This window comes from Ammodytes marinus (genome assembly GCF_949987685.1).
Source record: "Ammodytes marinus genome assembly, chromosome: 2".
In the NCBI taxonomy this organism is placed as follows: Eukaryota; Metazoa; Chordata; class Actinopteri; order Uranoscopiformes; family Ammodytidae; genus Ammodytes; species Ammodytes marinus.
The window spans coordinates 27,312,802-27,338,771 of NC_137231.1; the positions used below are offsets into that span (position 1 = coordinate 27,312,802).

General features: G+C 42.8%; 1 protein-coding gene across 3 annotated transcripts; it reads left to right on the plus strand.

Annotated features, from left to right (window-relative positions):
* Positions 1-516: 516 nt before the first annotated feature.
* On the plus strand, positions 517-24,440 carry camsap1b (calmodulin regulated spectrin-associated protein 1b). Of its 3 annotated transcripts, none has more exons than XM_080043727.1 (18): positions 517-847; positions 2,110-2,275; positions 7,034-7,296; positions 10,706-10,867; positions 12,758-12,838; positions 15,027-15,168; positions 15,443-15,582; positions 15,834-15,930; positions 16,325-16,481; positions 17,227-17,309; positions 17,439-17,523; positions 17,829-20,103; positions 20,381-20,517; positions 20,609-20,823; positions 21,169-21,271; positions 21,401-21,510; positions 21,788-21,906; positions 22,215-24,440. In XM_080043727.1, exons 2-18 carry the CDS (start codon positions 2,110-2,112, stop codon positions 22,509-22,511), a joined length of 4,632 nt encoding a protein of 1,543 aa, XP_079899853.1. In that variant the 5' UTR covers positions 517-847; the 3' UTR covers positions 22,512-24,440. The 3 variants fall into 3 exon arrangements, with proteins under 3 accessions (XP_079899853.1, XP_079899854.1, XP_079899855.1); XM_080043728.1 differs by having other exon boundaries at positions 21,172-21,271; XM_080043729.1 differs by having other exon boundaries at positions 16,325-16,448.
* The last annotated feature ends 1,530 nt before the right edge of the window (positions 24,441-25,970 follow it).

Sequence of the window (25,970 nt, forward strand, 5' to 3'; positions counted from 1 at the left end):
AATGTCTCTTACTTTATTTACTGTCATTCCTTTGTACCACCATGAAAGCATTCCCATGTAGAAAATAGAATAAAATAAATGTGATCAGCATTCAAAAAAATGTATGACAATCTCAAGTGTTGCAATTAGATGTAGTACTTGGCAGTTTGGCGCTATTGTAAGCACATTATACTTCTGGGTTTGTACCCTCATGGTTGAACACAGATACATGAACTGTAAGTGTCATGTGTGTATTTGATCAGCGTTTACATTTTGAAAGAACGTTTTAAATGCAACAAATTAATGTAATATATCTGTACTACTAAGTAGGAGAATGAGTTACTGTCGGTGTGTTATTATTACCAGCATTACAGTCTGGAAGGCAATCACGCATGCGCAGTCGTTGTCTTTCCTAACGCTGGGAAGATAATTATATTTCTTTGGGCAGAGCGCGAATACACCACCGGGTTTCGCTGCACAGCCCGAACCACTGGGATATGTGTTTATGTCTTTTGTTAACTAACATGAAGCCGCTAGTACAGTGGTAGATTTTTCCTCTGTACGTCGTGTTTCTTCATTGGAGAAGAGTCCTCCCTTTTTTCCTGACTGGCGTTGGTTTCATCTGAAAGACTGCCGTGGAGCGGTTGTCACGCAGGCCGCGAATCGGGTCTCGTTGCTGGGAGGAGACCATTCAACACTCCTTGCCTCCTTGCTAGCATTATTAGCTGGCTACGATGCGTCGCTGCTGCTGGTGTATATACCACACTGCAGGCCACTGTAAAGCGAGGCAGGTCCTTGGTTAGTTAGTTCGTTGTTTACCCCGACGGAGCTGAAGGCTGACTTGGGGAAAAACACCACACCTTTCAAGGTAATGTCTTGCCAGCGAGCTAACGTCATTCACGGGACCGATGAATGCAGAGCTAACGGTTAGCCTGGTAGTTAGCTGCTTTAAATTTGCATGCATAGCCGCTTAGCTGACCCAATGTTAGGCAAATGTGAAGCATGTCACTTAACGGTGACTATCCCCCTTTGCTGAGATTTGTGGTAAGCATAACATCAGGATACGAACACCATAAGAGTAGCTAAATGTATTTAATTAGCAATTACCTAGCTCGTGCAACAAGCCAGCATTGGGGCGTATATAGTAAAGTAACGTTGAGTTAATGCTAGATGGAATATAACATTAACTTCACCAAGGTTTACTTATGTATTCTGATTAGATAAAACACACACTAGGATCATAGTAGGCTACATGTGCCCAGGCAGGTGAATGTCTTTTTCAAAATAACGCCTAGTTATAAATGAATTTGAAATGTTGTGATGTGAATGTAAATTATAATAAGAAATTATGTCCAGCATGGTGAAAACTATCGAAAAAAGGATAGAAAAGTAAGATGGAAATGTCTAACCAGGACTTCAGGCTGAGGAGGCAATTGAAAGTGAAAGTGCTTTGGGTTTAATGTAAGGTTAGGCACTGATTGGAAACAAACGTCTGCATGACATAGCCTACTGCAGCAGACGCTTTCTAATCGCAAGCATACACAGAATATTTTTTAAATTGTGGACCACTTTCAATAATTAAACTTACAAAATACTTAAAAAGAGAATCTACAAAAATAACAATTCAGATGAAGATGAACCAATAAATCTGAAGAGTTAGTTGTCAGAAACAATGCTCTAAAGATTAGTGTAGCCTTTATGCTTGCCACAATGTACATTATGACTAGTATGTTTCCTGATTTTTTTTTTTTTACTGTTTCATACTTGTATTCAACACTTTAGTTACCGGCGCCTCACTCAACTCTGTTATAAAGCATTTGTGTACTAATGAATGTGATCATTCTGTGATGAAGATACTTTGGTACTAACTGCATGTCTAAGCCACAGACGTAAGCATTATTGACCACTAAAGGGACGATTAACAGCTGCACCCTAAACACTGTTTTCCATAACAATCAAAAATCACCAGAAGAGGATTTTATGAAATAATTTATTCAAGAATCACTCAAACAAAAAAGTTTCCAGTTACTCACACAAGACATGCCGGTGATGACATCTGCACTTCTGGCAACTTGTGGTTATTTGTCCAGGACATATTGTGACTGTAACATTATTTTTTTATTTTTAAAGATGGATGTTGATTTGTGTGCTGGCGGGGACAGTACCAGGAGAAGAGTGGATTTAACCGGGGTTGCAGAAGGGCCAATGGACGTCGTACCACTGGAAATGTATGACTCCGCCAGAGCAAAAATAGCTGCCAACCTGCGGTGGCTGTTTGCCAAAGCCTATGGCATTGGTAAGGCACTTAATTCACATTCACACTACACAAAAGCTAGCACATACTTTTTTTTTAGATTGATTTACTTACCTATAATGTCCATTTCCTACTTTTACTGACTTAATGGGTAAAAAATGTCACCACAGTGAGTTTATTAGCACCTTTAAATATTGCTATCTTTGGCATAATAACCAAATATTCAAATATCAAATGCTATTGTTGGAACAATGTGCTTGGTCTTATCCACATACTGACGGTCAGCAGATTGTCTAGAGTGTAAGTGGTGAAACATTGACAGCAAAAGGTAAAGAGAGAGAAATATTTGTGTTATGTGTGCACTCAAGCCAACACTAATTCCCTCATGACACTTGGCAACTGAAGCCGCCCTCACTGACTCACCAGATCCTTCCATTCTTGTAGAGTGAGATTTAACCCAAATGAGACTGAGTGAGGATCAGGCATATACTGTATGTTAGACTGTACTAAGAGCTTGGAAAACACTGATCTGCACTGCAGTGCCACTCATTCTCTCCCTGTTGAGATGGTATCAGCACAAATCAGTGAGCCTTAAGCAACATTTTCCTGTATCATCTGTGCTATTAACAGCCAAGAGTTGAAAACATTTCTGGACTGAGTTGAGTTTTATGAACCCTAGGCCAACCTATTTATTATGATCCATTTCCTTGTGGATATTCACTAGGTGCTCAGCTGTGAGAGAGCTTTTAATATTTTTTAAAAAAATTCTAAAGTGTAGATAATTTACTGTTGGGGAGTATTTAAAAGGCATGTCCTCTCAGTTGTAGCTAAATGTACTGAATAAACTGGCTACTAAATAAGGAAAATATTCACACTTTTTCAAACCTTCTCTCTCAAACAGTAAACGATGATGGAGATCTTGATTGCTGTAGTCATTCTACCTGTTCATAGGGGCCATTTAAAATATCTCTTCTTAGTTCTTAATGTGTTATCGGTAGAACGATAAGCCAAAGTCCTCGCTCTGGGCAAAAAGTATAGATAAGTTTATCTGAAGCTTTAATGATGATTCATTAGTCTGGGGTTAGCCAAATCAATATCCTCCAAGGTTTGTGTGTTCTGTGTTGTTAATGTAAATCTTGAAACATATCCTGTAAGATTAATATAGCACCCTTACAATATCATCCTGAATGGTCAATATGTTTGTTTCTTATTAAATTGCTTTAGAGAGATATTGGAATTGTATTGTGTTATATTGAGAGCTGTGCCTCAAATTGAGTCTACCCTGATTTGACATGGGGTGGACAACATATAGCTTTTTACCACGCAGTTGCCGAACACTGCCAATTCATTGTATAAAGAATGTCCTGTGGCAAATGGCTGCAACACAGTAAGTGCAGCGATCTCTATCTGGCTGGCACATAATGGTTCTTCCCATTATTAAAGAAAATAAAAATAAATATGGAGAAAGGTATTGGTACTGGTGGAAGTTGCCTGTTGTGTTGTTCTAGCCAGTGAGACAACATTTTACCCTTTTATCAGCAGTTGGTAGTAAATTGCAATTAACAGTCAAATGTGGAGGATATTCTTTCTCTTGCAAACACATGTCCTTGTTTGTGTAGCAGGTGGCCAGACATAATTAGGAGTTCCAGTTGACAATAATATGCATTCCTCTGTAATATTATGAGTGTGGCTGGCGAAAACAGTTGAGACTCCCGCCCTTCATATCTCCAACCAGTAAACTCTTGGCATGTCTCCACATTAGATACAATATGCATATTTATGGCCGTGCAGTCTAGTGTTTGTTTGTGCATGCATACCTATAAAGTAACCATGAGTCAAAAGGTTAACCTAATTTTCTTGGAGTGCCATCTCGTTATACATTTTTAGCCTCTAAATCATAGCAACCGAGGACAACCTAACTGATTGGCAAGTTTTTAATCATGGTGTTGCAGGATTAACATCACATCATGCTTCCACTGTTTTACTGCATTGCTTTGCTGCTGTTTACCTTTCTATTTGCTTCACAGCGTCTCCTTATCGTAGCTGTTTAGCTTAGTCAGCGTCAGCTATCTTGGTAAACAAGTCCCATCATTCACTGCTTTGCATGTCTGTTACAGCAGTGTAGTCTCTGGTCAAATCACCCATCATTATTTCAGAGGCTCATACAAGCTTTGCTCCATATTCCGCCGTCTCTGATATATCTGTGGTCATTACAAAGATTTCCTAATGCCACTGAAGCCTTCAGTTAAACAAATGACAGTGAGATTGAAGTTTGGTAATCTAGTTTGTGGATGGAGCGCTATTGTCTCTTTTGGCTCCCTGTGTTTAGCTCTAAACCCATTTGCTCTTAAGGTTCATTACTTGGGCTTTATATTTTCTAAGAGGTTATTCCAAGGCTTGTAGACATATACTTGTTCAGTTTGCAGCCTGTCATTATAGGCCTGGATTATAGGCCCTGACTAACGATACATGCTGAAACTTGGAGCATAACCAAGATCTCTGCACAAACAAAAACAATGCATCACAGACGAGCTTGGGCGGAGTCGCAGTTCAGTTATAATATAAACCACACAGTTGCTCAGCTGTCTGTTTGGCTCATGAATTGACTGACAGACACCAACCGTGCCGTGTAAACAGTGATGTGTTGTTGATTTTAAACGTGTGTGGCCATGTCACTGTCAGGGATTCAGGTGAATCTGCTGCGTATTAATCGGTGTGGCTCCACTGTTAACCACTAACTATACTAGGCTATAGTGTATGACTTCTGTTGCCCCCATGAGGAATTCTGAGTAATTTCAATAACTCTGTCTGCACATCTACACGAGGCTAATCGGTGATCGCGCATTGAATTGACTACTTCTGCTGTACGTCCAGGTTATTTGTTTTAGCAGTAGAATCAACAACCGAAACATTCCGGGGGAGCTTTTTGAGCTCCTGCACCAGTGTCGAGGGGTGACACCAGTATGTAAACACTGCCATACTGAGAAAAACAGAGAGAGTTTTGTGGAGCTGATAGGCTTAATCAACTTTGTCAACTCATTTGGCAATTGCTTGAATGTAACTAACATTAATTCATATGAAAACACTAAGTCTTTCTTCATATTTGTCTCTGTTTGTTTACATGCCCTTTTGCATGTGCCACAGCTGCTCCCAGGCAGAGCGTCAGACACAACGCCGGCCAGAGTGAGCACTTGTCATGGTTACAGACTGATTGCAGGTCCTAACCCCACTCTCTCCTGCTTGTGTTGTTCCCTGTGTGGCGCTGATCATGGTTGGCTGACTATGATGTCACATGTCCTGGGTCTCTCTCTGCCAGAGCCTCTCCTCATGCTCCATCCCATCCCAGTTAGTTAATGTTTCAGCCAGGAGGGGGGGGGGGGGGGCAGCTGCCACACAACATCAGTGTCTTTGGAATGAATTCAAACGTGAAGTCTCACCCCAGCCAGACCCCTTTTGTTTTCATACACAATCATCCCCACTGTTCTAAAGCCTTAATAGACTCAGACACAGCTCTCCAGTAATGACCCGCACTGCTGGGTGTTGTTATGGGTAATAGGTTACTGCTGTTGGACAATGACATCCTCATTTGCACTTTATGTATTGTAGCAGACAGAGAGAGACAGAGTTCAACCTTTAATCATATCAATAACTGAAGATTTGGAACAAGGACCTCTATCATTTGGATGAAGTACCTTCTAAAAAAAAACATATTTTTTAAGATTTAATTGTCCATAGCTGTTGGTTTTAATGTTTTTAGGTGAGATGCATATTTAATGAACAAAATTAGGTCAATATACAGTAAATATTGCATAGGACTCTGTATCCACAGATACCAAATATTTATTAAAGGACATCGATGGAGAGCAGGGCCAAAAAAAGATTTGTTCGGGACTTCCCTATTTCCTTAGTTGCATCAGCAAATGAAAAGGCAGAAGGAGATTTCAGGCGAGAAGCTCCCTTTATTCTGTCAGTCAGAGCAGACACTAAGAACACATCACATACACACACACATACGGCTTATGCTGTGTTACTGGAACTCTGGCACAATTCAAAACAGATTGAACAGAACAGTGTTATTTCTATCATTTCTATAAATGTAGTGCAGGGTGTTTTGTGCATCATTCAAGACCTATTTTAAGCCTCAATGTGGGGTTTATTATACAGTATATATTTGGTTTGTGCATACCAGAAGTCAAGAGCTTCATCCCTTGTCCTTATATGGCTTTGGTTTTGAGTTTTCAGTGTGACTTCAAATCCAAAACGGCAGAATTTCATGTGCAGGTCATTGTTATCGTTTTATTTTTTTATTTTTTTTTGTAGCTGAAGTATTGTTGAATGAGTGCTGGCAAGGCCCACCGTGTCAGCTGAGAAGCCTGTTCTCACCAAGGACCCGGGCTTAACACGGACCTGCTCCCCGGTGTATAAGCAGTGACTTACATTTACAAATAGCCATGTTTGCTCTGAGTAAACTGAAGCAGACATAGAGCAAATATTACATGGCAAGTGCTGTGCTTTGTCACATTCCTTTTAGCTTCTTGACGCTATTTAGGTTTGAGGTGTGTAAACTTATACGGATGGGAATGTTGGCGGTAATGGTGCTTGCCCCAGGCACTATCATTTATCATTATTTCTTGCTACATCATACACTATATTACTATGTTGTTATTTTAGGTATATTACCCATCTGTCAGTCTTCAAACCAGGTCACAATATGAAAGCTAAACCACACATGCTACTTTAAGAGCATATGGCAATGCAACATGGTTCACCTAACCTAACCACTGTCTTCATTGTGTGCAGATCATATTCCAGAGGACTTGAGGGACCCGTTCTACACAGACCAGTACGACCAGGAACACATCAAGCCGCCTGTCATCCACCTGCTGCTGTCCTGTGAACTCTACTGTCGCGTCTGTGCCCTCATCCTCAAGACGGAGCAGGCCGCGTCTCTTCAGTCACACCAGTCTGTCATCCAGGCCATGTCCAGAAAGGGAATATATGTTGTTGAAAGTGACGACACACCCGTCACAGATGGGGACCTGGCCAGTATGCCCATCAAAATGGTGAGTGGGTTACACTTACACTTTGGTAAGATATGTTGTTCCCCTGGAAAAAAAAACATAAATTATATTTTTTTATCCCCCTCAGTATACGGTGTAAAACTGTTTTCAACTTCAGCTTCTTTTGGAAAAAACTCAATAATAGTGATATGTTTATTCTCTTATAAACTTCCACATGCATCAAGCTTCAGACAGGCCATGATTTTGCGGTAGCTTTTGCAAAATGTAACTTGTAGCACGGATTGCCTGTCAGAGAAGCAGGAAACTAGGCCAGAAACTAGAACAACTTTGCAGATTCCCTGTAACATTCCCCAACGCTTCCTGCTTCTGATGTCTTATCTCACCACAGTGAAATCAGTGGAAGAGAGTATTGCTTTAACCCTTATCTAACAGTGCAATCAACCCAAGCCACAGGCATTTGAAACACTGGGTAGTGTATATCTACTGTTTGGAGTGACTTTAAGACCGTGTCAATTGGCATGACATTTCTGTTGTTTTACATCATAGGTATAAGTGAGTTTCAGACATGTTTTGCAGATTGACACAGAGGAACAATTTCCACTTGATTTGATGAACATGCACCCTTATCGTTTTTTTATTCAAATTAAGAAGTGGAATTTGACTGTTACTCATACCGGTAGTGTGAAGCGTTTCATGCAAGATAGGACTGTGATGAGAGTTTGTGGGCAGTTTGTATTTTGCTATGGCAATGTTGTTCAGTACTATTTTTACTCCTGAAAATAATGTGTAGTTTTCCACTTCTGTTCTCTCTCCTGACAGTTTTAGTTAACCTGGTTTAACAGTTAACCCTTGTTTTACACTATTCTTTGCATTGTCAAACATTTATGTTCATTTCTTTGTTTTTATCATGGTGTAATAAGCATCTTCTCTGTTGAGGTTTTCACATGTGAAACTGTGATAACAGCTAAAACCTTGTTGAAGAAAACAACTTTTCTAGTTTATGAGCAAAGGAATGTACAAATCCTAAAAGAAAATGAGGCATGTGCTTTCCACAGGCAGTTTAATCTGTTGCATCAGTGTTAAGAGGGTTACCATCGTGTTAATACATGTGAGAATGGATTTTATTGTTGGTGATTATTTTTTCACCTACAATTTGCCAATCTTTTAAGAGCATTTTCTGGATCCTGCTACTTGGAAACGTTCCCCCTTTGTCCCTGAATGCCCAGATTAAATGCTTTTTTACAAGTGCATTTGTCTACCTGACTGAAATAAAATATTCATGTGTTGACCAAAGTTACACCAGTTTATTAGGAAAATGGTGGCTTGGAGTCATTCTACAAGTGCAAAGCTCATACTGTTTTCACAGAGCAGCTTTTCACCAGGTTAAATGTCATCTGTGTGTAGGACATCACCTGAATCAACAGCAAGACGTCACAGCATAGTAAAGAGCAAGTGTGAGATCTAATCTCTCACACTCCACACAGGTTACAATGAACTCCAACTAGCTGACTTGCTCTCAGCCATCTTCCTACCATTTTAATAACCATAGAAAAGCAGTAGCGGTGTGTTGAGCTTGCCGGCTAGGGATGATGTGTGTCGTCTGCTTTCCCTGCTCGTGGCCTGACAGAATAATCCACGCAGCCAGACACAAAGCCTGCTGCTGAGGAGAGGGAAAATCCTGGGCAGGACGCCGCTTATCTCTAATAGACTGTTGGAACCCTCCTCCCAGCTTGCTGACTTGACACTGCGTTTCTATAGCAACACACATTTTTCTACCTTTTGTGTGAATGAAACAAATTCTGTAGCCGCAGACGGTCCCTTTGCACCTTGTCTGACTCTTGTTGGGGCAACAGCTGGGGGGGCTTGTATAACCTTGAGAAGCTAACCCACCCTCTGGAGTCCACTTAATTGTGTGTGTGTGTGTGTGTGTGTGTGTGTGTGTGTGTGTGTGTGTGTGTGTGTGTGTGTGTGTGTGTGTGTGTGTGTGTGTGTGTGTGTGTGTGTGTGTGTGTGTGTGTGTGTGTGTGTGTGTGTGTGTGTGTGTGTGTGTGTGTGTGTGTGTGTGTGCGACTGTCTGTTGGGGCACACACATTTATATTATAGCTCAGGGCAACCTGCTCCTCATGGGGCTCCACGCTGCTGTGATGATGAAGGGCAGATGATGTTTGAGGAGAACAAAAGATTGAAGAGCACATCTTGCTGTTGTATTTGCCCCCTTGTTTATTTATTGATATCACCTATTGACATTGTGTGGATAAAGCAGTGCCTTTCTTCTTGAATATATGTCATTCAATATTTTCTATTTCTGGATGATCAGTATTTGGCCAAACATTGGGCTTGTTGTGACTATTTTGATCATTTGAATTATCAAGTTTCATGTCCTTTTGGATAAGCAATGTCACAATGTTCCCCTTTGACGAGTATAGTTCACACAAACAGATAGAAACAATGGCCTGAACTTAAAAATCAGTGTTTTAATTAACTAGATTTATGCATTAAATGTAATAAGCCTTTAGCCTCCTTTATGCACACAGTCTCCATCCTGTCTTTATATTTAGTTTTCCCGGTCCAACATGAGATTGTAGGTATGTCAGGGAGTAGATTCTCTGTTGTTGTGTAGGTGCTGCTGTGGTGACGCTCTGATTAGCTCTCATTCTTCATGTAAACAAGGCTAATTTCTGTGCACTTCCATCAGCAATTGGATTAGGCTAGCCTGTAGTACAGTATACAGAGCACCGACTGAAACAGTGGCAAAGATACAGTACTAGTTGTGTAAGGTATTGAGTTGCTGCATTATTGGCGGTGAGGTTTAGAACAAGGAATCGCCCTTAGTAACAGACTTTAACATTGTGCTGAATGAGAGGTGTCACCACAAATTAAACCTTTGTAAGTTATTTAAAGCAACACAATAGTTTAGGAACCTTAGGAATGTCCCACTTGAGCTCTGGAATAGAAAGTACCATTCTCCATTAATCTAATCCATTTATCCACACCCCAAAGTGGCTGTTACCTCCCAAAAACCACAGACTCACTCTTTGCATACCTGAATATGTCCTTCAAATTAATAAGTTTTGTTGTAACATGTTTGAATGATGTTCATAACAAGCTGTTTGAAGGTCTTGGGGAGTGCTATTGTATACATGGAACATGTTGCAGGGAGCCTTTCTTAGGCTGCAGAGGGATCAGTGTGAAATATATGTGATAAATGATCTCAAGTGACATCTGTGATCATTTCAAACTTTTCATAAAATGGTATACACAATGAGTACTTATTCAAATTAGTATGTACTATACTATATTTAGCATTGTTCTTGTTGCTTTTTGGAATTACAAAGTAAACTTATAAATATGCATTAGTTTGCCTCCAGCTTTGATCTTAATTGCGCTGGGAAAGTGAAGGAAAATCCAATGAAATTGAGTTGTCCTCTGTGTGTCCGCCTCCCTCACCCAGAGTGCTCACATGCCCATGATCGATGCCCTGATGATGGCTTACACAGTGGAGATGATCAGCATCGAAAAGGTGGTGGCTTCTGTCAAGCGCTTCTCCACCTTCAGTGCCTCCAAGGAGCTGCCCTTTGACATGGAGGACGCCATGGTCTTCTGGATCAACAAGGTACACACGCACACAACAGACGCACACACAGGCACATACAGACAGTATGGACATAAGCAGAGCAGAGCAAAGCAAGAAAAGCAACACAGTAGCACGTCTTCCATACATCTTGCACATCTTGAGTCCAGCCTTTTATTCCCTTAATGACTGCCTAAGTAGGATTCTAAACTGCCACTCAGCACTATGTGGGAGGAATAATCTGAAAGCAGAGTGTGGATCTGGTGCAAGAGGCTCAGGCTCATGTTGCACTCATCTTTCAGTGTGTTGGAGGCCCTGAGGCACAGAGCCTTGACTCTGTGTTTCCATTCATCATTATATTGTCCCAATTATTGCTTTCATCTTGGTTAAGGGTAAACGTTTGGTTAAAGATGGTTTGCTCTGTTGGACCAACACTTTAAAGCTCAAATATATTCATTTCTCAGATTATAATATAAATCTGAGAAAGGCAGCACATTGGAAATAGAATCAACAAATGTTTGTGATCTTTGATTGATAAATGAGGGATTTGTACGTTTTCAAACTTGTTCTCACAGCCAAATAGTTGACTAGACACAAACACATTTGTGTTATGAGGAAGAGCTGTGCTGTCTCTCTATCAGTCCTTTACTCAGTTGTCAGTCTGCCAACACACACACACACACACACACACACACACCAAAGGAAAATGGTTTAAACAAGTATGCCAATCTTTCAAAATAAGGTTGAGCGTAAGGGAGAACTCCAATTACTGACCAGATGCGTATATGCAGATAATACAAAAATGGGGTCACTCACTACAGAGCATGTAAACACATTCCTAAATTATCTGCATAACCCGGCCTCTCTGGGTGACCTGGTTTCTCTCGTGCATGTATCTATAACCCCTTTTACACAGCCAGTGAAAGCCGGGAATATGCCGGAATTTCGGCCCTCCGCCCTGCTGTATAAATGCGACCGTTGCGGAACGAGGGAAGAAAGGTGCGAGAGATTGTACTGGGAATTTTACTACCTCGGGGGGTAGTAAGCTTGCCGACACAATCAGTTCCGCCTCTCTGTATAAATGCGGCCAGCTTGTTGTTGCGGAACAGGGGGGCGTTTGACGTTCCATAGCCTACGTTCTAAACATGCGACCATGTTAGCAGTTGAAGGACATGTGTTAAACAATAACGACGGCGGCCTGATGTCCAGTAAAAATCACCAAATAAAAGGAACGGTGTATAAGTGTATGAGTCTATTTCTGCCCGGGGGAAGTTGTACAGTGAATGGGAAAGCTAGGCTAGGCTAAGCTAGGCTGCGACCGGATCGCCACCGCTATTATTATCCTAAATCTGAGCGTATATCCACACTATATTTCTGTCTACAGTAACGTGACTTCACACACTGTGTGTATGTGTATGTCTGAATGGCAGAGCATTGCTCTCAAAGAGACTTGCTCACAGCCAACCTGTCACACAGACACACACACACACACACACACACACACACACACACACACAGGTGACGCAGTGAGCAGAGTGATGTTGTCAGTTTGGTTAACTGTCCCAGAGATGTTGGACTCAGCGCGTAGCGAGATCAACCGGCATATCACGGGGACAGTAAAATACGGCCCTCTTAGTGCAAGCCCCAGCACTTCAGCTCTCAATTCACCGGCCAGTGTTGTTGTTGTAAAGCAGCTGACCGGCGCGGCGCTAAATGTTTACGTCACACCTGACGCTGCTTACAAGCACCTCTTTCATTCCGGAACGCTGTGTAAAAGGGGCTACTGATGCGCCAATATGCCGGCGTTGCTTGGTTCTGTGTAAATAACACCTAACCAAGCAGAGCCGGCAAATTGCCGCTCTTCGTTCCGTCAATATGCCGCAATCTCTGTGTAAAAGGGGCTTATACTGACTGTTTCCATTCCTCCTGCAGGTAAACATGAAGATGAGGGAGATAGCAGAAATGGAGCACAAGGTGAAGCACCACCCTCTGGAGTCGCCCAGCCACCAAAAGGTAAAAAAAAAACATTTAAGTTTATTCCAGCTGCTTCTTTTACAGGAGAGGAATCAAATCTACACCTTAAAACGACACATTTCTTGGTATCGAACAAGTTTCTGCCAGTAGCTCCAGACAAGATACAGCAGGATGTATCCCGTTGGTTTGATAAGGAATGTTTCTCCCCAATGGCATTTTGGACTTGTTCTGACCCTGCTCTTCTTTTCCTTTTCTAACCGGAAGCAGATCCAAATCCTTCTGTCTGTGACCTCTGACCTGTTAATCTCTCTCCTCTTGCTCCTCTTCCTCATCTGTCCCTTCTCTTGTCCCTGCAAACTGGATAGTCTCCCTCCAAATGGTATTGGAAGCTAGTCCCTGTAAGTTGGATGCCAGTTCCTCCCACCCTCCCATGACCCCATTTATTACCCCGCTCGCACGTATAGTTCTGTGTTGACTCCACCATGGCTCATTCAAGCTCATGCTCGGCTGCTTATTGTAGCCAGTGTGTCAGCAAGGGAAGCTAACAATTGTATTTTTATATGTGGCAAACATGTCACCCAGGTGTAAGGTATTTCTGACCTTTTGTGAATTGATCAAAGGATTTTCTTCCAGCTGCGTAATGTGTGCTATCTCATTTCAAGCTCAAGTAGGCCATGTGGATCCGCTTTGTGTGTGCGTGTGGTATTTGCTTGTCCAGTGGTAATAAAAAGCAAATCCATGCCTACACCTCCTCTTTGCTTTGCTGTCCCACCCCTTGGCTCTCACTCCTCTCCCTGATCTGCTTTGTCATTCCCCCTCTGGTCTCTCTCTTCTGCTCTCTCACACACACTCTCACACACACACACACACACACACTGTTTCCCTCACAGTCTCCTCCGATCCGACAGTAAATCTCTGCTCTCTCTGTGTGTGTGTCAGCCTGATGTCATGCACGAGCTGGCCCACTGCATGCTGGAGCCAGAGGAGCTGTCCAACGCGGTACAGTCAGTGTTCCCTCTCAGTGAGGAAATCCCCGTATGTAGATAGAACTCCTTTTGTAGTGGAGCTCCCTAAGTTTGTTTTGGTAGTTTCACCTGTGTCTTATGACAAAAGCAACCTCAGTGAAGTAGGTTCATTTTTTGGAATGGCCACTGAATGCACTGCATAGATGTATATGTGTTAGATGTATGTTGTTCATGTAGCAAGTGATTAATATACATAGATTTTGTGCTGTGCTTTGTATGAACCTTTTTAAATGTGTGTGGATTATCTCATAGGGTCTCTAAACTTGTGCCAGGGTTTGGTCAGTTTGAGTTTAATATAAAGCTTTGATCTTTTTTATTTGGGTTTATTTTGATTCCTATGAATACGTTTTCTTGTTTGTCTGTAGCCCGAACAATACTGACATTTTTAGCCTGACAGACATATGAAAGTTTAAATTATCAATGATATATTGACTGATGTTTTTTTTTACATTGATGCAATGCATGCCCACACCTGCATTGGATTAGAGATGTGTCTTTTTTAACGAATAGTGACATAGATACTTACTCAGTTTTACATTTTGACATTTGTTTTGCTCTCTGGCGTTTGAATCATAAAACCTAATATTGGCTTTATTAGTTATTTCCGTGTTTGCATCTTGCGATGCAAACATCTTGTATAGAGTGCTTATCTAAAACTAATGCACATTGGGTGAGTGAGTTTCTCATGTCCCATTAGTAGGCCAGTGATTACCCCAGTTTCTCTGTCCGTCTGCTGGCTCTTGGTGCCTAGTTTGACTGGGCTCCACTGCTAGCTGCCTTCCTACGAAGGTCTGAGGAAGGCTGACCATCCGCTTTGTGTTGTTCATAACACCTCCATATCCATCTCCTCATACTAAACCAGGTCTGGAGGGTTCTCCCTTACCTGCGTCATCATGGTGCCACAATATTTTGGCATCATTTTATTCCAAACCTTTTACACCAAAAGCTGCTGTTAATCAGTTGAAGAAGAGTAGCATTTCATTTATGAAATAAAAAAACAACTTGAGGGAATAAGCGTGATGTGATGCTCAAATCGATGGCCTTCATCATTACCTGGAGCCAAAACATTGGTGATTTATACATGACATGAAAGGCATTTTAACCTATTTAGGATGTGTTATGGTATAAATACCATGTTCTTGTGTGCTAGTTCTATGGCTTTTCCTCGCATATAAACCTTACCCTATCTCCCTGGTTGTTAGGTACGGTATCGTCGGGAGCACGCTTCAGGCCGACAGCTGCCCTTCTTCCCACTGCTTGAAGACCTGATGAGGGATGTTTGTGACGGGGCTGCACTGCTCACCCTGGTGCACTACTACTGCCCCGACACCATGAAGCTGGAGGGTAGGCTGCTGTGCTAGTATACATGCACTTTCACCAACTTGCACGCCCACGTTCAATAGCTACATCCCACTCATTATCAGATGACCTCAAAGAATGTTTCCATAAAGAGCATCGAGGCTCCTATGCTAACACATTGAATTTAATAGCCAAGTGTGATACTATGTTTAGCACTTGCACATAGCTTACTGTTCCAAGTCTAGTCGGTGTGACATTTATAGCCTTCAGGTCATAGAGTTGTCTCCTGACCTGATCTGCTCGCTGCCTGTCTGATCAGATGTTTGCCTGAAGGAAGTTCCCTCCATCGCTGATAGCCTGTACAACATCCAGTTACTCAGAGAGTTCGCCAACGAGTATCTGAACAAGAGTTTCTATCTGACCATGGAGGACATGCTCTACTCACCGCTTGTGCTGAAGGTACAAAAACTGTTGAACTGTTTTCATAAATATTTCCAATAAAAATCAAAAACTTAAGAAGCCAACAATTATATTAGGCAGCAACAGACACTGACACTGCTGATATTTTACCTTCTAAACGGATTATAATTAAATTATTTTTTCAAACCAAACCAAACTTGTAAAATTTGCAGTTAACCATGATATTTTTTTTGTACGCTTTATGATATTCATCAGTCTATATTTACATGTTTCTTGTTCTCTCTATGTAGCACAATGTGATGGTGTTCATTGCTGAACTCTTCTGGTGGTTTGAAACCGTCAAGCCAGAGTTTGTCCAGCCGAGAGATCTCCAAGAGTTCAAAGATGGTAAGCACCACAGTGAGATTACAACTCACCTCATCTACCCCCCTCCCCCCCACTCTCTGATCACTAGTTCGGTCCTGACAGTGCAGAAACAATATAATTTTTATTTTTTTAATTTACTTTATTCATAAGCAAGATTTTTGGCCAATATATTATGTACAGTACATCATAATAAGTTTTATCTCTAATATCAACCACTGTTTTATGTCTTATGTTTTTATTTATTTAATAATAATTATCCATTTTATTTATAGGTACAAATAATAAAAACAAATACACAACAAGAAAAACAGACCAAGCATAAATACAGCACAAGAAAGAGTAAATCTCAGCCCTCCCCATGACAGCCAGCATCAGTCACTAAATCTATTCACCTGATCAACACCTCTTTCCTCAGCTCGATCTCTAGCTCAGCCCAAGAGTGCCCGCCCCTCAGTGCCTATCTCCAACGCCACCAAGCGCAGCTTCCTGGCCAGCCCTGGTGCTGCCGATAACCAGAGCAGCCCTGAAGTCTGTAACAGGTACTTCCTGCACCCTGAAGACACTGACCCCCTGTAAGTCTTCTCTCACTTTCCTTCTCTTTCCTCCCCATCATGACCCTGTCTCCTAACCCATTACAGTAGCCCGACAAGGACGGGTAGATACCAGCTATGTCTGAGCTTCATCTTCACGTGCCCTACGCCTCTAAACCTAAGCTTTCTCCCTCACAAATTGAATAATGACGCACAGAGTTAAGGCCTTTGCACACCGGGCGTGACGCGAATAAACGCAACGTAAAAGCGAATGTTTTGAAATGTGAATTTTGTCGCGTCTCACTTTAGAAGCGACGTCCCAGAAAAATCGAACTCAGTTCGAAAAAATAAAAAACGCAAATTCGCGATGCGAAATGACGGCGCTGGTGTGAAAGCTTGTATTGACTCTGTATACGTTTGTTAATTAACGGATTAATCGCACGAATAAAACGCGCCCGGTGTGCAAAGGCCTTTAAGCTGATTATTGCATTGTGTTTCAATCTACGTGTGAATTGTAATTGCTTGTGGGAGAATTTTAGATTGGCTATCTTTTTAAGAAAAATGTTTCTTACCACTTGCTCGTCTGGTGTATGGAAATAATTGGCTTTCACTGTCGGTGCTGGAAGATAACTGAATGCGTTTGTTTGGGGAGAAATGTCTTGGGCATGGCGTGTGTGGCTATCTTTTTTTTAGGGAAGAATTTCTGCTTATTTGCTCTGCCAGTAGTGTTTGACTGACGGTTATGATTTTGCAAACTTGCTTGAAAAAATTAATTCTTGTCTTTTAGTAAAGGGGGTCCGACCTTCAGTCCTTCCCACCCGCTCCTGCCCCTCAGACAGAGGCAACAGAAGCAAGGAGATGACGGTGCAGGTAAGAACAACAGTCTTCACACCCATAAATCCCAATGAATGAGAGAGTTTATGTTTGACTTCTCATTATATGATGGTGACCAGCAGCTGTTTTTATGCTTATTCTTTACTTTTGTTTGTTTCTGGTTAGGTCTCAGAAACCGCTCAAACTCGCTGACTCAGATGGACGGACAACCCCGAGGCTCTGTTGTAGCATGGCCCGACAAGAGGCAGAGGTATTAAATGTATTAAAAAGCCTGGACACAGTTTGTCTTAGTATTCTGGTTCTGTACCTGTATCCGGTTGGATTTCGATGCGATTCACCTACTTTGCGTCACAGTTCTTTTCTTTCAGGGAATACTGAACAAATTGATACACAAAAGAAAGGTTTTTCATTGACCCTGTTTGATCAGTATGCTTAAGAATAGAAATACTGCAGAAGTTAAAGTTATGTTTATGAAAGTGTAGAAATTGTATATATTATAAGCTGTATAATGCACTGACTTTGCAAGTGAGACTTTCCTCTGCTCTCTCTCTGCAGACCAATGTCAACTCTGGGCCCCTACATGTTTCATTCGGCCACAGACAGCGATGCAGACGTTGCTTCTGGCGACAGTGTGAGTCTGGCTCGCTCCATCAGTAAGGACAGCCTGGCGTCCAACGTCCTCAACACACCCAAACACCAGACCGCTGCCCACCTGCCTTCACAGGCTGCAATGCGCAGAGTCAACGGCCACAGCCTCCTGGCCAATGTCAACCTGCAGGGAGAGGGAGAGGAAGAAACTCTAGTGGCAGTGTCCAGGACAGATGGTCCCGTCATCCCAACACGGGTCGATGGGACGCAAGCAACTGCCCCGGTCGGACCCAAACCTTCCACTGAGTCCAAACCGACACCAGACGATAGCTTTTACCTAGAACCACTGATGCCTGCCAAGCTCAAAACAGCTAAAGAGAAGTCTGTTTGCCTAAACAAGGAGGAGGAGTATGGAGAGGGGCCGCGCTCTTTAGGACGGGGCTCCATACGCAAAGGAGATGGATCTACAGCGGCCGTTCGTAGGAAAAGTCCCCGCAGCCTGAACCAAACCTTTACTCCATCGGGTGAGGAGGAAGACCTGACAGAGGAACCTCCACAAGGTCAAAGACCTTCAAGAACCTTTGTAACCAGCAGTGTGGACTCCTCTTCCAGCCAACCAGCCGGGGTGTTTTACCTGCATTCAGACTCTGAAGAACCAAAGCCTGCCCCAGTCCCAGACGCTGAGCTGGAAGACCTAGACGAAGAGGAAGAGGACCTGGATGAAGCCATCACCACTAAAGACCCCAACTGGCCCAGGAAAGCCTTTAATGGAGACGACAATGACGAAGAAGAAGAATCAGCCAAACTCAAAGAAGACATGAATGTGAAAGAGCATGAAGACAAAGACTTGAATGGTGGTAGCGGTCGCTCCAGCCCGTGTCTGAGCGGCCACTCCCAGGCTAGCAGCTTGGCTAGTGGCAGTGTACGCATGACCTCCTTCGCTGAGCGCAAAGCCCAGCAGCAGCGCTTTGGCAGCAACCACGACCTCCGCTCCAGTGCCTCCAGCTCCCAGAGAACCACTCCAGACGGGTCAGAGAGCAGCGGGCCCCTGCCCTCCTCCTGGAGGCTGAAGAGAGACCAGAGCCCCTCTTCTCCCATGGGAGGAAGCAGTCGTACAGGCGATGGCGGCGGTGTCAATGTTCTAAATTCTGAACTGGTCCAGCTTCATATGCAGCTGGAGGAGAAGAGACGCGCCATCGAGCACCAGAAGAAGAAGATGGAGGTTCTGTCTGCGCGGCAGAGGCAGAAACTGGGAAAGGCCGCATTCCTGCACATAGTCAAGAAAGGTGGAGGCAAGAGTGACACACTACCCAACCCAGTTAAAGCTGATATCTCTAAAGACGAGCTCAGTGTGGACAAAACACCGAGTAGAGACGATATGTTTGTGGATACCCTGAGGGGGGCCAAAGAGACGGCGGTTACCACCCCACCAGGTGCCTTAGACGCAGACAAGAAAGGAACCAGCGGAAGCTTCTACCCAGAGGAGGAGCTGGACCTGAACGAGTGCAGCCGCTCCATCGAGCTGTTGAACGACGCCATCGGCAGCATCCAGCAACAGATGATGCAGCTGTCGGTGCAGCAGGATATGTTGATGAAACAGAATGTACAAACCCCGCCCGGTGCTTCTCCGCCTCAACCCACCAGTGATAAAAACAATGACTCTAAGAATGGGACAAGCTTCCACTTTGTTGAGCACCTCCCAGGCGCTGCCACCACCCCCACCAGGAAACCCCCCAAGCTGAGTTCAGGCCGCAGCTCCAGATCCAAACCATCGGAGCTAAAGATAGCCAAGACCTCCAGGACTCTCACCCCCTCCCAGAGCAGCTCAGAGACCTTACCCAGCCCGAGGCAGTTAGCAGGGGGCCGGTCCCCCAGGGCAGAGCAGCCCAGCAGCCCCAGGAACCCCACAGCAGCAGAGACAATGGACAGGCCGGGCTTGGGCCACGTTAGGAGCGCCACCTTCCGGCTCCGCGACGAGGCCAACCTGCGCCTTCCCACCCGAGTGGACCTGTCGACGCTGCCAGAAGTCTCCTCTGACGAGTGCCCAATGAGAGGGTCTGAGCTAAACTCTTCAGACGGTTCTGGGAAAGAGAATATTCCATCAGACGAACTGCAGCGCAACAAATCCATCCTGATCGAGGTGGATCTGTCCGATCTGAAAGACCCAGATGAGGCTGAAGAGAACAAAACAATAGACGGATCGGATGGAGAGCAGAAGTCAGGCTTAGGCTTTTTCTTCAAGGTAATGTCTGTTTAATCTATGAAGTTTTTTTTTAGTCGAGCTGATTTCACTTATTGCAGTGGCGCATTTTGTGGTAACTAATGTTGACATACTGATTATTTTCATCATGATATTGATGATAACTTATGACCATTTCTTTGATGAATTTAATTTTTCATTTTTTTTTTTCATTCTTTCATTCCGCATGGCTAGACAAAATAAATATAAAGCCATCTTTGGAAAATTGTAATTCATTCTGTTTTGTGATGATGAACCTCCGCCATTATTCCTTTTGTAGGATGAGCAGAAGGCAGAGGACGAGCTCGCTAAGAAGAGAGCTGCGTTCCTGCTGAAGCAACAGAAGAAAGCCGAAGAGGCTCGTCTTCGTAAACAGCAACTAGAAGTAGAATCTGAGCTCAAACGAGATGAAGTCAGGTAACTAGTTTTTACCAACAGTAGTGTCAGATGTTGTTATTCCAGAAAAACAGCAACAAATGAACTTAAAAATGTAATTTGGTCTCTTTAGACGGAAGGCCGAGGAGGATCGCTTGCGTAAAGAAGAGGAGAAGACGCGGCGGGAGCTGATCAAGCAGGAGTATCTGCGCAGGAAGCAGCAGGAGGCTTTGGAGGAACAAGGCATGGTGAAGCCCAAAACACCCAAACCCAAACAGAAGCACAGGCCCAAGGCTGTGTTCAGAGAGGAATCCTCCAGTGAAAGCTTCTCAAAGTGCTCTTCCACACGTAAGATTGTTAGAAAATTAGTTTGACATTTAGCTCTTACATTTTTCTTGACGTGTCTCATCACATCATTTCGCTGACTGCCAGTTATGTCTTACAGTTATTAATCCCACATTAATACTTACATTGGATTCATGTCTGTCTTTTGCACTGCTTTGAAAATAGAGTTTAAATTTAAAATTGGGTTCCTGTCGATGTTGAGCTGCTTTGAAGTGGCATTTATATAGTCTCTTTTTGTGCTCGTGTTTTGTGGATAAAGTCTTGACTGTGTATTTAGCAGATGCTTCTTAACGAAACACTGTTACTTCCACACAAATGACTTAAAGGTGTCCCCTTTGTTTCAAACAGCAGACAACCTGAGCAACGCCCAGTCAGGCTCCAGTCTGTCCCTGGCCTCTGCGGCCACCAATGAGGCTGACAGCGTCAACTCCGGAGGGGCTGGCTCCCAGCGGTAAATTAGTTTTATATGTTTAATATGTGTGTGTCAAAGTGTGCGTAAGGATATTTAGTTAATTGTTTATATTATAAGTTGTATCATCCCTATTGTTCAACCTGTCCTTCCTTTCATTAAATCTCCCAGCTGTGACTCTGTGGAGTCGTTCGGCAGTCGGAACAACAGTCGAACTGCAGAAAGAGACTGGGACAACGGCTCCACTGCATCCTCCATCAATTCCATGGCTGAATATACCGGTAAGGACATATAGTTCAGAAAAGTTTATTCAGATGTATAACTATAACAGACCTGCGCTTGTTTATAAGTTATCCATTGAAAACTGACAATAAGATCCAATGCATCACTTACACTGTTTTACTGTCATATTTTCAGGAGTCTTTACCCCTGCCAAAATCGCTGTTGCATGACTTAAACTCATTAACCACATCTATCATCATCTGACAGTCTGATTGTTTTCTCTCCTGTGACGTGTTACACAATTGTCATGTGGTCTAACTGGCTTTTCTCCTTCAGGTCCTAAACTATTCAAGGAGCCCAGCTCCAAGTCAAATAAACCAATCATCCACAACGCAATCTCCCACTGCTGTCTGGCTGGTAAAGTCAACGAGCCGCAGAAGAACCAGATGCTAGAGGTCAGTTCTCTGCCAGACCTACACCATCTTATTATCTGCTTAGTGGGTTTTACAGAGAAGTTAGATTGGCCTGTTTATATAAAGTTACTGTTGTCAAAAATCTGTGTAAATGAGCTCTTGAAGAGTCTTTGAGATCTGCTTTTGTGAACATGTAAATGTCTTGTCTTCAAATATAAGAAGAGAAAGCCAAAAAGGGTCTTATTTTCTTTCTTCCCTTCTTCCAGGATTTAAAACAGCAGCCTTGCACCGATACGTTACTACAGTAATATAATTCACTGTTAATGTCATATCTTTCTTCTGACACCTAGGAGTTGGAGAAGTGCGAGTCCAACCACATGATGATCCTGTTCCGTGACGGCGGTTGTCAGTTCCGGGCGCTCTACACGTACTTCCCCGACACGGAGGAGATCCTGAAGCTGACGGGAACCGGCCCCAAGGCAATAAGCAAGAAGATGATCGACAAGCTGTACAAGTACAGCTCGGACCGCAAGCAGTTCACCGTCATCCCCGCTAAGACTGTGTCTGTCAGTGTGGACGCCATCACCATCCACAACACCCTGTGGCAGACCAAGAGAGGCGTTGTGCCAAAGAAGAGCGGGAAATAGCAGGGCCGGCTTTGTCACCTTCCTATTATCCAAATCATCTTATCCCCATCTAGCTTGTTTCCTGAATAGACTGCATTGATGCCCACAGCGCCGCGCCCAGTCTAGAAACCTGCTACGAACATGTGGTCACCCGTAGGTGGCCCAAAGGCAGAAACAAGGGAAAACGTGCGTGAGAGAGTGTGTGTGTGTGTGTGTGCGTGTGTCTAAAGGTGGTCCAAGGGAGTGGTGCTTGCAACGAAAAGAGGAATGCCGGCTGAATTTGCTTCGTCTGCCTGTGATGTCAGCGCAATCTGTTTCGGGTTTCTTTTGGTCCGGTTTCGTTTTTCTACGACGACCACGACTCGATCATGTGGCATTATTTTTCTCTCTCCGTGTCTCTCATGTGGTGGATGTTCATTTTTACATGAAGTATTTATTAGTTCATCACTGTCATGGTGGAGAGCTCAGCTGCAGCACTAAAGTCTCACCTCTCCTATGGAGGAATTTGTACTAAAAGGAGCTCTCTTCTGAAAGATCCAAATGCAATGGACCTTTGTATGATCTTTTAGGACTTTTGGACTGCTCTGCTGTCCCAACAAAAACAATCTCTTCCTGCGGGGACAGTCCAATCAGTAGAATCAGGCTGGCATTGCCGAGTTTGCCTCACCAGGGATCTCCAAAAAAAAAAAAAAGACTGCTGCTCTGAACTGTCCTCTTCTTTTTGTCCCGGGGGAGACTCTCCCTCAGACATCTGTTGGCCTTTCACGCATCGTGGTACTATCGTCTATTTATTCAACCGCTTTTTAAACTAGACGCTGATCGTGTAGCACTGGATATGTGTAAAGCAAAAAAATTAAATGTTCACGGTCATTTTAAGTACTCTTATCTGTTGAGACATCCTTTTTCTTAAGGGTGTCAGAAGAGGTGGAATGATAGGTTTTGGTACAAAAACGATGCTTTCTTTCTTTTAGCTTTTTTTTTTTTTAATCATTATTAAAGCAATGTGGTATAGAGTTTGAGCTAATCAGTTATGTCTTTTTATCATAACGGGAATTCTCTGATGTTTAGAGCTTTAGTTGTGTTTTCTCTTTCCACTGGGCACTTCTTGAATTGTCCTGTATAAAGGTGCACTCATGAACACACGTCGACGGCTTCTGTCATGCAATGTAACCCCCCCCCCACCCCACCCTTTTAATCTCCCCCTCCCTGAGTGTGTTTGTCGGCCTGTCCCATCTTTAACCACAAGAGTGGTACACACACACACACACACACACACACACACACACACACACACACTCTTGTTGTGAAGAGTGTTTGGGTGCTGCTGCGTAACCGTTTCAAAATGACAGTATTTGATATATTCACAAAGGGGTGTCTGTCTGTCTGTTTGTCTGTCTGTGTGGGCGGGTTGGGGACTGTGGTTCTGTACCAACATTAAAGAACATTCCTCCAAGGTGTTGACAAACACTACCACGTCGTCTCTCTCTTCTCTCTGACTTTTCAGAGGAATCAAAGTGCTTTTTTTCTTTTCTTTATGAAACCGTTTGTTGGCCTCGAGAACAACCAGAAGTGTTGCACGAGCACTTTATTTTCTGTTTGTTGTGGGATATTAGTTTATTGAATGGGCATAATAACTAAGAACTTATTAATAATTAATACTGCTGTTGTGCGTCCATACATTGTGTAATCTAAACCAAACACTAAGATTCAATACTGACATGTTAAAAGGGCCTCAGCTGATATACTACTGCTGTCTCCAAAAAACAACAGAATACTTGATTTCTCATTTGCTGCATTTGATTTGTTTGTTATTTTGGGGCGGGGAAGGTGGTAGATCTTTAAGTGTATGTAAGTGTACTTTTTATGTTAACTAAAAAGATTGTATTGGCATTTGGTCACCATTTTTGTTACACTACTTTTCATCCTTGTTGATTTTATCTTTGATCCCATGCCATCTATTTATTTTAAAAAATGGAAGCACTGAAACCGAATAAATTTTCAAGTCAATAAAAGTCACAATTCTTTCATTTTTATTCTTTTCTCATTGCTTGTTCATTCGTGAGCCTCACTTTTTACTTTCTTTTGCAAGTTTTAGAGCACCACACTGATTTTAATCTTTACACAACAACTCACCAACTAAAATCATTTACTTTTCTTCTTTTTCACAAGAGGCAATGCTGCATATTTTCACTGGAAATACTTTTTGTTCTACTTCCCACTTGGGAGTCTCATTTTTTGGGGGGATCTTAATTCAAAGAAACAAAAATGTGTCATAACGTAACACTGGGTTTTCAATTGAAGCTGTCCAAACATCTTCAGGCCTCCCCTGCTGCTAACTGCCTCACACTCTACCAGCCAACCAGAACAGCGGCTCTACTGCCTTTTAATAACCATGGAAAATTCTGATCTGCTATGGCAACAGTGTTTCCTTTTCACACCTGTTAGTTCAGGTCATCACAACTCAGTAAACCGTCACTCCAGGTAAAGTCCGAGTGGTACTCCTGCATCCTGCGTCCATAATGAAGGGTGAGTTCACCTCATTTTCGCTTAAAACAATTTATGGGAAATTATTAACCATTGGAGTCGAAGTTAAACTGATTAATTTTAATATATTTATCTCAACAGTTGTTGCTGGTCTCGCTTTGTTGTTTGTAAATGTTCGTATGAGCCAGTCTTGTCTCGGAGATGGACCAGTTTTATTCTGCCCTGATATACCACCAGGTAAGGTCATGAAACACTGTAAAATTGTTAATAATCCACTATAAAAAGACAGAATATTGAGTTGGTGTTGGCCTTTAATTAAACCTCAAATCCGATATAACTGTCCTTAGCAAAGCTGTAAATGAAGTCGTTTTTTTTTTGCATTTCCCAGGACATACAGTTATGTGTGGTCATACAGCTGTGTCAGGGTGCAATTTATGCCATATAAATAGCATTTTTCTCACTTCTGTTTAAAAATACTTCCAGTAAGAGTTGGAGAATTTACATAAAAGCATAGTTGTTTTCAGCTGTAAAGTGCTGTTAACCAGTCCAAGGAGAATGTCATAATTATTGTGATCTGCTGATGATCCACATTCTGGGTATAATACCATTGAACACAAACTCTTAGGTCAGAAAAACGTTGTCATATTGACCTCCATTGATTTGAAGTTGGTTGATGATCTGAACACAATAGGTTTGGTCCGGGGATGTTGCATTGCACAGAACTACCGATAGCACAGACTGGACTTTGAATTTGCCCAGAAATTGAATAAATAAAGCGGCAAACATTTTTTTACTGTTCATTTAGGTCACTCAATTACAGTGAGAAATCGAGGTTCATCGTAATTGTGATATCATACTGTGCTTTTAGCTTTCAGCCCGGGGTTTTCGTCCTTGGTGATGGGTCTGAAGGATGTGGGGGAGATAAACTCCACCGTGTTCCTCAGCGACAGCCTAGCTTCTGTAACCAGGCTCAAGATGGAGAACGCTGGTGTGACG

What these genes read in the sequence shown, in the direction of transcription:
- camsap1b (XM_080043727.1), top strand. Translation starts at nt 2,110, where the DNA reads ATGGATGTTGATTTGTGTGCTGGCGGGGACAGTACCAGGAGAAGAGTG. An exon ending in AGTCGCCCAGCCACCAAAAG is followed by an intron (nt 12,839 to 15,026) that starts GTAAAAAAAAAA and finishes CCTGGTTGTTAG; the next exon opens with GTACGGTATCGTCGGGAGCA. An exon ending in GGAGGGGCTGGCTCCCAGCG is followed by an intron (nt 21,272 to 21,400) that starts GTAAATTAGTTT and finishes TAAATCTCCCAG; the next exon opens with CTGTGACTCTGTGGAGTCGT.